The 12,079-nt window shown below is 43.7% G+C and overlaps 1 protein-coding gene across 1 annotated transcript in view; it reads left to right on the top strand.

Annotated features, from left to right (window-relative positions):
- Positions 1 to 12,079, top strand: part of WDR49 (WD repeat domain 49) — a 102,022-nt gene that overhangs the window by 74,280 nt on the left and 15,663 nt on the right. The window contains exons 11-12 of the mRNA XM_081862906.1: positions 289 to 387; positions 6,416 to 6,565. Of these exons, the coding sequence (XP_081719032.1) occupies positions 289 to 387; positions 6,416 to 6,565 (249 nt within the window). The remainder of the gene's footprint in view (positions 1 to 288; positions 388 to 6,415; positions 6,566 to 12,079) is intronic.

Here is a 12,079-nt window from a genome sequence, read left to right as displayed (position 1 = left end):
TGCTGGAAACAGAAATCAGATGGGACAATAAGATTGGGTGTTACAAGGTACAGGCTATGTGACTTAATTTAGCATCTGTACAATAGAATTTTATTTTATTTGAAACCAGACCTTGCTGTTGTTCTAACAGCTCTGGTTTGTATTCCCCACAGTCCTGTGAAGCCACAAAAAGACATTGCATTTTCACAGCACATCCCCCACTTTAAAATAAAGAACTCACGTTACAAAATTTCATCTTTGATTGTAGCCCACCTTGAAAGTGCATCGACTTTTCATTGTCTATTTCAGGGAGTTCTGATGGTGACATTGTTGTATGGAATAACAGCACAGAAAGCGCCTGCTCTAAGCTGCCCTTGAATTCCAGGAGATCACTGAAATCCAGCTCAGGTCAGCGTGAAACAATCATATAACCCAAATTTAATGAGAGCCAAAAAAAAAAGCAGGAAAAAAATAAGCTGCGGGGTCTCTGTAGAGATGGAGAGCACTAGGACCTAGGAGGAGTGTGATGATTCTGTCTTCCTTAATTTAGGGACGGGAAATGACATTGACAAACAAAACTGCAGGAGGAACCTTTATTTGGACTTTGGTTTATGCAAGGAGCACCCAAGAACATTAGACCAGAGGGTCATCAACCTTTTTGGGCTACTGGGTGTATTGGGTGTATTAGTGCCAGTCACAAAATGGCTGCCATGGGCTGTGGCATAGCACAAAAGTGTTGCTATTGAAACAGCAGAAAAAGAGACAGGGTCGCAAAAATGGTGCAATACCCAGCACCGGCAGTCTCATCAATGGGGAGAAGGCACCTTATCAGCCGAGCTTCATTCACAGGGAGAACCTTTTTGCATCTCTCCTCTGTCCAGAATAGATGGGGAAAGAGGGTGCCCCATCCTGGCATCCAATGACATGTGGAGATCCAGTGACAAGTGGAGCAAGTTGAGTGTAGGCAAGAGTCTGATCTAATGCACTGAACAAGAAAATCCACAAGCCTCTTGAGCATTGTTTGTTTTTGTGGAGATACTTACTGAGACATTTTTCAGGCACTGTAAACAGGTACTGGTGGATACACTGCCACCTGCATGGTCCACATTTTCAACTCCTCCACAAAGCAGGAAACTGCCCACCATGGCCCTAGCTCTGAATGTACTGAAGATGCCTGAGGCATCTTTCTAGACCAGTGTTTCCCAACCTTGGGTCTCCAGCTGTTTTTGGACTACAACTCCTATCATCCCTAGCTAGCAAGACCAGTGGTCAGGGATGATGGGAACTGTAGTTCAAAAACAGCTGGAGACCCAAGGTTGGGAAACACTGGTCTAGACCACCCAGTGGAATCTGATTCCACAGAGGTGGACCAAGGCAGGTTAGACTGGAGCCATGCCTCTCCACAAACCTAGATAGTCACCCCAAGGGACATTCGCTTTATCCCGAGGGTGTGGGAGAAGCAGTGTGGAGAAGACAGATCCTAAGATTCCCTGGGATAACAAGCTGCACATGGAGCTGATAATCTGCACTATCAGTCCAAGAATAATTTGACAAGTATCTGCCCCTGGTGCCAGGAGTGGTGGCAAAATGCTCCTTATCATATGGGCAGATGTTACAGACAATCAGTTCCCCATGTGGTTGAAAAGCTGCTGCGAACAAGTTATCCACTTGGTAAATGATTGTTTGTTTTCACCCTCCTAGCACCCTAAGTCTCTCATTCTGTGGGATCAACCAGGCTAGAAAAACTTTGATCTATGAAATCACTAATAATGAGTTCCAGCTCTGGGATTGTTTATGCCTTCGCTGCGTCAGAGTGACAAAGCCTCGGCAGCGAGTTTGCTCTTCCTTGGGATGGGGCTTGCTAATTCCCCATTGCTCTCAAGGCTATTGCTTCTGTTTATTGTCCCGGATCTACGTCAGCGTTTCTTTATATCATTACCTCCAGCAGGGAACATTCGCTTAATTTTCGCCTTCTTTTGGTGAGGGGTGATAAATAATTGCAGCCCACCCTCCCGGAACAGAGCATCGCAGAGCTTGCCTGCCCCCCCCCTCCTTTGAGGCTGTTCATAACCTGAAAAATTTCATTTGGTTGAAAGTCTTCACACTCTAATGGTTATCATACATTAAGCGCTGTGCTAGCAGGCAATGCGTAATTGTTCCCTCCTCTACAAACCACAGCCTCCATTATGGGAGAAATACTGGCGGATAAAGTGGGGTGGGGGTGGGGGGCAGAAAGGGGCTCTGTAGCAGGGAGAGAAACTAACGTTACACAGGGCTTTGACAAATTGCTTTTAAATGTTTCTTATTTAGGTTTCTTGACACTTCCCCCAAGACAAATTTTAAAAGGATATATATATATATATATATAGCATATATATATATATATATATATATATATATATATATATATATATATATATAAAATCTTGTGAAATCCCGCTGTATGGGTTGCCTATAAAACACTAGGCAGAATGATATGATAGGGCATTTTTGATCTATTGCTTCTATGTCAGCCACAGGAAAGGAGGTTTCACCCTTCCTCCCTTTTAAACACCCAAATGGGAGAATGCCTAATTTTCGCTGTATAAATAATCCCTAGATCTATCTAGATGTGCCAGGAACAAACTCTAATGGATATGAATGCAATTACTTTGTTGAAGGAAGATTTCCCGAATGCTTGAGAACCTAAAAGGCAGCGTGGAGATTGTAATGAGCTAACAGGACCATCCGTCAGCCCAATTCAGTGGATCTGGCTATCATCAGGCCGTTGTATTCAAGACCAGCATTATTACAACAACATGTTTTGGAGTCCTATGAGAACTCCAATGGTGCTGGCCCAAGATGTGACCCCTATTATAAAATAGTGGTCAAACTAGTCCCTTTGTCAAGGTTTGCTGCTCAGCTAAGTGCTCAACATCTGCATCTTTGATGAGTGAGCTTCATCTTAAAAGAGTGAGCTCCATTGCTGTAGAAACAAATGGGTAGGCCTTTCCTCACCTGGCTAGTAGGTAGAAGAACCTACCAACCTAGCAGTTTGAAAGCATGCCAGTGCAAGCAGATAAATAGGTACCACTGTGGCAGGAAGGTAGATGGCTTTTCCCTGATCTCTGGTTTCCATCACGGTGTTCCATTGAGCCAGAAGTGGTTTATTCATGCTGGCCACATGACCCAGAAAGCTGCCTGTGGACAAACATCGGCTCCCTCTGCCTGAAGCAAGATGAGTGCCGCACCCCATAGTCACCTTTGACTGGACTTAACCATCCAGGGGTCCTTTACCTTTACCTTTTACCTAGAAGAACAATAGACAGAGTTGTTTGTGAGAGCTAGAAGCTAAATGTTGGAAGATGGAAAAAGAAACATATCTTGCTCTGTGCTGGTCTTTGGGGCTCCCTTGGAAACCTAAAGGGGGGGGGCAAAATCTATGTGAGTGTTAATGTTGTGAGCACCTGTGTCCCATGCTCAGGTTTGTGTAAATAAAACCATATATCCTAAAAATACCATAGTCTCCATCGACCTTCATTCCAAAGAAGAAGTGCAGTCGTGCCTGGAATCTCTCGCTGCTTGGAAATACGAGTAAAGCATAACAATATTATAGCCATTTCCTAAAATCTGGTTGTATGCCTGCACAATTTTGTAGTCATATATGAGGGAGCCTTTTTACCAAACTTCCCCAAATTTAAAAAGCAGCGAGAGGCTGTGGAAGTTTCCTATGTTGCCTGACAAAAGGCAGGCCTTATTTCCAAAACTTATCTTCTGATTTGCTATGCAGCGGCAGCAATTTTATAGTTTTGAACCCATAGGCCATAACAAAACTGAACAAGCATATAAACCGAGGATGGCGTGCAGGAATGAAATCATTTCAGAACTGAGCAAACATATCAAAATGCAAATGATTAAAATCAACAAATCTCCTTGTAAAAAAGATGTTGCCTTCTATGCCAAAGAGATATTTTAAAAACTTTCGGCAGTAAAGGTGAAAGAGGCTGCTTGCTCAGAAGCCCACCTCTCCCCAATTGCAATGTGAGTGACAGCTCTCTCTAAAATAATAATAATAAAAAATCTTTCTGCAAGGAAGTGGGCATGCTAACTTCTTTAGGTATAATATAACGTAGGGGTAATTAGGCAAGGGGGAGAATTTCAGTTCAGTTTGCATATTAATGAGTGTTTAAAATTTAACAGTCAGTCCTTCTTCCCAGGGAACTGGTTGGATGCTTCTTGAATTTCAGAGTGTAGCTCTCTAAGTATGTGTAAGAACGTTTTCTCCTCCTGCCTACCCATGACCTCGCCATTTTCCACCTTCTTCTGCTTTGTCCTTGGGTCTATTTCAGATAAGAGGAGCCTGCTGGATCAGGCCAAAGCTCCATCTAGCCCAGCATGCTGTTCTCATAGCGGGAAACCCAATAACAGGATCTGAGCATGACAGCAACTCTCCTCACCTGCGATTCCTAGCAACTGGGATTTGGAGGAATAGTGCCTCCAAAAGGATTAGCTGCTCTTTGTAAAGCATCCCATGCAACAGGGATAATAATAATAATAATAATAATAATAATAATAATAATAATAATAATAAATAATAATAATAATAATAATAATAATAATAATAATAATAATAATAATAATAATTTATTTATACCCTGCCCATCTGGCCAGGCCTCCCAAGCCACTCTGGGTGGCTTCCAACAGAATATTAAAAACGCAATGAAACATCAATCAAACATTAAAAACTTCCCTAAACAGGGCTGCCTTCAGATGTCTTCTAAAAGTCAGATAGCTGTTCATTTCCTTGACATCTGATGGGAGGGCGTTTCACAGACCAGCGCCAAGAAGGCCCTCTGCCTGCTTCCTTGTAACCTCACTTCTCGCAATGAGGGAACCACCAGAAGGCCCTCAGCACTGGATCTCAGTGTCTGGGCTGAACGATGGGGGTGGAGACGCTCCTTCAGGTATACTAGACCAAGGTCATTTAGGGCTTTAAAGGTCAGCACCAACACTTTGAATTGTGCTCAGAAACATACTGGGAGCTAATGTAGGTCTTTCAGAACTGGTGTTATGTGGTCTCGGCAGCCACTCCCAGTCACCAGTCTAGCTGATCGCCAGTGTGATGTCCATGGAAGACTGCCCAAGTGTCCCTATTTTCCAGGGACCTTTCTGTATTTACAGAAGCCATCCTGGTTTCTGATTTGGTCCTGGAATGTCCTGCTTTTCCCTAGGACGTCCCTATTTTCACCAGAGAAATATTGGAGGGTATGGAGTTATGTAACCCCCGAGCCAAGGAGATAAGTAACTATACAACCTTCAGAAGATATCTAAAGGCAACCCTGCATAGGGAAGTCTTTTAATGTATTATTATGTTTTCATATATGTTGGAAGTTGCCCAGAGAGGCTGGGGCAACCCAGGCAGATGGACAAGGTGGAAATAATAAAATTATTATTATGCAATAGGACGTCCCTGTTTTCAGCAGAGAAATGTTGGAGGAATTGCCCTGGGTGGACCTGCAGAGTTCTTCCTTGGTGTGGAAAGAAGCATTCTGTTGTGGCCAGCAGAGATGATGTCAGGGCGAACTGGTTTGCGGTTTGTGTGTGGTTCCCCCGACAGCTTCTCTTGGTTCTAAATGTTCCCTGTGGGCCCCAGAATGTTACTGACCCCCATGTACAAAATTGGCTCTACATAATAAATCAACAACACACCTACGACATGAGAAATGTGCAAAATGGCATAGGTTTTATAGCTCAGGGATGGGCGGAAAAGTACATTGGGACCAACTGGTAGTTCTCTTGTGGTTTTCAATAGATTGACCAGGGTTTTTGATTCCCAGAAATAGCAAGTGTGGAATAGAAGGACTTTTCCTGCTTAAATGGGGTTGCCCAAATGGGAATTGGAAAAGGAAACCTTAACAAGGAGTGGATGGCATGGTATTGAAAATAGGCTCAGAAGCACCCTATTCTTCAATTCCAACAGAATTTTGTAGCTGGATCCGGCTGGTAAATCCCGAGGTTCTAATGAAAAACAAAATTGATCTGGCAAGCCTAAAATCTGCCTGCCTCTGTAGTTCTTCAGAAAGACAGCTTACATTTTTTAATATTAAAAAGTGCAAGTTCCTAGTTGGCATGGCTGCATTTGTTTTGGGGGCTTTGGGTGAGAAAGTTGCCAAAAGGGAAATTACTGCTGGCACACAGGTAGGATCTCTCTCCCTGTCCCTCCCTGCCCTGGGGTTTCCCTTCCAGCAGCTCTCATGCCAAGCTCTGCAAACAGCTTTTTAAAAACCCAAAGGAGTTCTAAAAGCAGTTTTGAGACAGGTGCTGAGAGGGGAAGTCATAAAAAAATAAGCTGAAGTGCGTACGGAGAAAGCACCTGTGCTTGGGGAGGTGGCCGCTGTTGGCATCTCGAGAGCATACATTTCTTTTTTTAGACCCTAATCAGGAGCTTCTCTCGCAGGCTCTCAGATGCAGCGGAATGTAACTTCTGCTGGCAGGCTGTCCTCCAGAAGACATACACTATCTGCAGCTGACTACGCCAACTCTGACGAGAACTATCATTCCATTACTAGGCTCTTCTTCCTGGAGGCGAGGAAAGTTTCAGTGTCAGGTAAGGGAACGGCATTTCATTTTCTATGGCCATTTCAATGAGGGGTGAGAAGGGAAGCCGGACCACTTTAATGGCCCTGTTGAGAGAGCAGCCAGCTCTTCCTCTTCCTCAAGTGTCACCTCAGAAGTGCAAAAGGTGTTCTGTCGGACTGCAGAGCAAGGGTCTGAGAAGTAGGGTGGCTCTGCTGAGAAGAAGAAGAAGAAGAAGAAGAAGAAGAAGAAGAAGAAGAAGAAGAAGAATAGTAGTAGTAGTAGTAGTAGTAGTAGTAGTTTGGATTTGATATCCCGCTTTATCACTACCCGAAGGAGTCTCAAAGCGGCTAACATTCTCCTTTCCCTTCCTCCCGCACAACAAACACTCTGTGAGGTGAGTGGGGCTGAGAGACTTCAGAGAAGTGTGACTAGCCCAAGGTCACCCAGCAGCTGCATGGGGAGGAGCAGGGAATCGAACCCGGTTCACCAGATTACGAGTCCACTGCTCTTAACCACTACACCACGCTGGCTCTCAGGGGTGGGTACCAGGAACAGGTCAGAAATAACTCACATGACTTCAGTGAACTCTTTATTCAAAGAAGAAAGACAGTCCAGGAGGAATCGAACATGGTTCACCAGATTACGAGTGTACCGCTCTTAACCACTACCCCACACTGACAACTTCCCTTTGGTGCTTCCTTTCTCTGAACAGTTTTCATCCCAGCTTGTTTTCATAAGAATACCATATTTTTAAGAACGTGCTCACATTTGATTCCCAACTCCCCTTTTCCTTCTGTTCCATGTTTTCAATTGTAATTCTGAGAGCAGGGACTGGCTGGTGTTGTTTTTTAAAAAACTGCTCAGTAAGCGGCTCTGAGAGCTTTTTCAGCTGAAGAATGGTGTAAAAATGCTTTTAATAAAGAAAGTGTGGATGGATGCCAACTCAGCCTACAAAGCAATCCTAACTACAGGAAGCCAGCATAAATTAGACCAGTTTCAAACTTCGTTCAGGAGGAATATGACCGACATCAGCCTTTTTTCTGGCTAAGTTCTGCTGGGTTGCTTGGACACATGATTGAGCTGGAAGGGTTTTGGAATAGGTGAAAACCTCTCCTTGCCCTGACACACAAGGAAGCCCCCACCACAGCCCTTTTGGTGGACTTGTGCTGGAGTAAATTACACTGGCTTAAGTTTTGCTGACTGAGCCCTTGTTGAGAAAGCCCAAGATCTGCCATATCCCAACTCTCTTGACCTAAGGGATCTCAGGTTTGGATTGTGCTGTTAATTGAATGTTTACAAGTGACAGCAGGATTACTCCCAGTATTGGCCAAAATAGTCACTGATGGTAGGAGGCTTTGACCCCTGGCTCCCACCAACTCATTCCTCTTCCCCAGAATGTGGAAGTTTTCTTCATAAAGAAGATGAGTCAAGTTTCTTGGCCTTTCACGACTACCCTTTTCTTCAGCCTTTCTTCTGGATCTACAACGATGTCCTTTTCGAGATGGGAGCCACCAGGTTCTGTAATGGGATTGTGTCGCAGATTTATATAATGGCATTCTGAAAGTTGCTCTTTAATTTCCAGCCCCTTCCTTGCAATTCCTAACACTGAGATTGCCCTTTTCACTGCAGAAGCAAAGGCACACCTGCGTAAATGCATGTGAGACATTCCAGTTACGGAATACCAAATAACACTACCAGAGAAGAGCTTCTTCCTTCTTTTGGTTTAGGAGCCATCTCTTATGAGCATTAGGAAAGGAAACTTTTTTTGCAGCCCAATGCATACCTTCTCTTGTGGGCAACCTTCCAGACCCCTGCAGAAATGAAGACTGAACTTTCTGCTCACCAGCTTCTTAGCAGAGAGTTAAATCCTGCTGAGTGCTCCTTTCCTAGTGTGTTCACTGTAGGGAAGTCCTGGTGAAGCAGTCCTTACCTGCCTCTTCTTATCCTCCCGCCCTCCATCTTGCTACCTGACCACCCCACCTTTTGACTGTTGTGGATATTAAATATCGCACAGTTTGAAGCAACCGGAAGCATAAGAACTGACTCATTTGGAAATGAAGCATTGCCCAGACCCATGAAAATATCATTTAAACTCTTACCGGCAGAACTTTCTTCAAAACAGAAGTAAAACATCAAAAATATCTATGCAATATCTTGCGCTGTCTAGCACAGGCTCAGCATCTTACAAAATATGAAATAATCCAAACAGACCTAAAAGCAAAGGTGTCTCTCTCTCCGACCTGCTTTTCACATGTGACTAACAGCCACCACCCTTTCAAGATGGCAGATTTGCAACTCAATACCTTTATCACTTGATCAAAGGTTACTCTCAATATAGAGTAGAGAAACAATCAACAGGTAATTAACTAGTTACAGCTCGGAGTCCTTTCGAAAAACTTTCTGGTTCGCCAGAAGTGGCTTCGTCATGCTGGCCACATGACCCAGAAGCTGTATGCCGGCTCCATTGGCCAGTAAAGAGAGATGAGCGCCGCAACTCCAGAGTTGTCTGCGACTGGACCTAATGGTCAGGGGTCCCTTTACCTTTACCTTTATCACTTGATCAAAGGTTCACTCTCAATACAGAGTAGAGAAACAACCAACAGGTAATTAACTAGTTACAGCTCGGAATCCTTTCGAAAAACTCTTGTGGAAAACCCCCAGTGTTTGCAATACACATTTAGCCATATGAAGCTTTCATTAATACATATACATTTTTCATTTCTGTGTGAATTAAACCATTAACAGTGACAGTCCCAGATCATTCGGGGGGGGGGGAACCTGGTCTGGAACTATCAATCCAGTCCAATTCCTAATCAGGCTGGTTCCATTTGAGATCTCCACTGTTCTTCAATTCTGCCTCCTAGTTCTAACTTGCTTTTTGGTATTGGGATTTCTCCTCAGTCTTGCCTCCTGATTTGCCCCATAGCTCCTCTTCCCTTCTCCTGCCTCCCCCCAGATTGTTGCCCATGGCCCAGACCTAAGAGAGTTGAGCCAACTGTCCCTGAGATAAGACTGTAAATTCGAATAAACCAAATGAGCAAATGTGTAGGAGAAGGCTGTTTGCATGCAGAGAGTCAAACTCACTATTGATTTATACCCCTTGCAAGCCAGCAAGGCGCTGCAGGATGTTAAGTCATGATAGAATTTGGTCCAGTGGGAAGTTTTGCAGCAGCTAATCTTGAGAGTATAAAACCGTTTCTCATCTTAGCAGCTTTTTTCCAGGTGTTTTCTGAATCAAATTATCGTTATTTCCCTCCAAGGCAAATTGGAATCTTTCTGCAGATTTATCTGCAATGATTTGGGAAATCTGTTGCCTTAAGGGTTTATTTAGGGTTCTTCGGTGTCCATAAAGAACATACAATTGACAAGAAGAACTTTGGTTTGCCAAAGAGAAACCATTTACATAAAGATTTACAGTCTCGTGTGAAACTTTTGCAAATAGAAAAATAAAAGGTTGTGAAAATGAGTTCCCAAGGCCCAATTTCTTTTTTCTGTAACTTCTTTCAGTTTGGGGAGCCAATGGATTGAACTGTATTTCACTGCTGCTGGAAAGCTGCAGTATTAAAATGGAGACCAAAAGCCAAACAAACAAAATACAAATCTAACCGGGTTCATGCCCAGTGGGAGAATTGCTTGTGGTTAGAGAAGGACAGTTGCATTGAGAAAGTTAAGCACAGAAAGTGATGCACAGTGCCATTGTACTACTCTCAAGCAGGACATGCTAGAAAATAATAATAATTCAAGTTCAAGGCTGTAATCTTAATACTCTGGGTACACTCACACGGGAGCAAATGTCTTTGGACTTACCAGGACATGCATCCAGGTGACATGGGTTTTTTTATTTTATTTTAAAGTTTCATGCCCTGCTTTCCAATCAAGCAATTCTCAGGGCTTATTATCAATAGACTGAAATACATCACACAAACACAAGCATGCCCCAGCAACCCTTAGCCATCTTACCAATGAATGGGTCCAACAGATGTTTCCCTTTGGTCCTTCTGTCCCAGGTTGACTGATATCTGAACCTGAGTCCTCTTTCTAGGAGGGGTGGGGAAGCAATCGCTTTACAGCTGGTCTTTCTCTCTCTGTCACACACACACACACACACACACACACACACACACACACACACAAACACACATTCAGGGGTGGGGAACCTCTCCCAGCCTGAAGGCTGCATTCCCTCCTAGTCAACCTTCAGTGGGGCTACATGCCAGCTGTCTGGAAACAAAAGTGGGTTGAGCAACAAATGTTAACATACCACATTTTTCCATGTGTAAGACGAGGATTTTCTACTGTAAAATAATGTTTAAAAACGGGGGTCGTCTTATACACGGACAGTGCATAGGGGGGAACTGGTGATTGATTGCAGCTGCAAGCTGCATCTTGTCAGCGGTGCTTTGGTATGTAATTGTTGGCTGCGGCAAGGGCTGCTTTTGATTGGCTGCTGCTGCAGTAATTTGGTGTGTGATTGGTTGTTTTGTCAAGGGCTGCTGTGGATTGTCTGACGCTGCGGCTCTTGGGCGTTCGATTCCCGTCTGCTGTTGTCGAGTGGGTAGACGCTTGATGGGTTTTGTGAACGCGATTGATTGTTAGCGATTGTTAGTCGGGTCAGTGATTTTATGCATCCCCCCCCCCAAAAAAACTAAACAACCTTGGGTAATCCCGCCCCCCCAAAAGCTCCACACTCTGGGCAATCCTCCCCCCCAAAAGATCACCAACTTTGGGCTATCTCCCCCCATTTTCTTAAATTTGAGTGCCCAGAAATAGGGGGCGCCTTATACACGGGGGCATGTTATACACAGAAAAATACGGTACTTGCCCATCTCTCTCTCTCTCTCTCTCTCTCCTCCACTTAGGTAAGCAAGAGCAGGATCAGAGTTCAAGGGCTAGCCAGGCAAAAGCACACAAGGAGAGCGCAAATCAGCATTACACAATACTGACTCCCATAGGGCGTTATATCCCATGTTTCTCCTGAGGATGGGGAGAAGGAGGAACCTTAGTTCAATGGCAGAGCAAATGCTTTGCATACAGAAGGTGTCAGGTTTAATCTTCAGCAGGTTTCTGAAGTAACACAGTTGGAAAACACCCTGGAGTTATTTGTATCAAAATGGGAAGTTCTCAAAATGTATTTAAAAAATAATTATAGCAGCTTAAATTCTGTTACAGCATTTGATTCATTTCAGTAGTAGTTTTAAGAAGACCTAAGACTAACTAAGAAGCAGTTTAATCATGATAATAGTTTGTATCAGCAACAAGTTTTGTGTACAGTATTTGAACCAAGGAGTAGACGGGAAGTCATTTGTGTTTTTCATTTGGTTTTGTAATAACTTTATTTACTTTCTGTATGGTATGGGTGTAAAGGTTGTCTTTTTCCTTTTTCCTTTGTTCGTTCTCTCTATTTCTGTAATAATTCAATTTTTTTAAAAAAGAAAAGCCCCTGGAGAGATGCCCTGGATGACCACCACCTGTCATTCAGACCAGACAACACTGAGATAAATGGTCTGACTCAGTTTAAAGCAGGTTCCTATGTTAATATATG

This window comes from Podarcis erhardii (assembly GCF_964252035.2).
Source record: "Podarcis erhardii genome assembly, chromosome: 5".
In the NCBI taxonomy this organism is placed as follows: Eukaryota; Metazoa; Chordata; class Lepidosauria; order Squamata; family Lacertidae; genus Podarcis; species Podarcis erhardii.
This window is presented reverse-complemented; position numbering and strand designations above follow the sequence as displayed.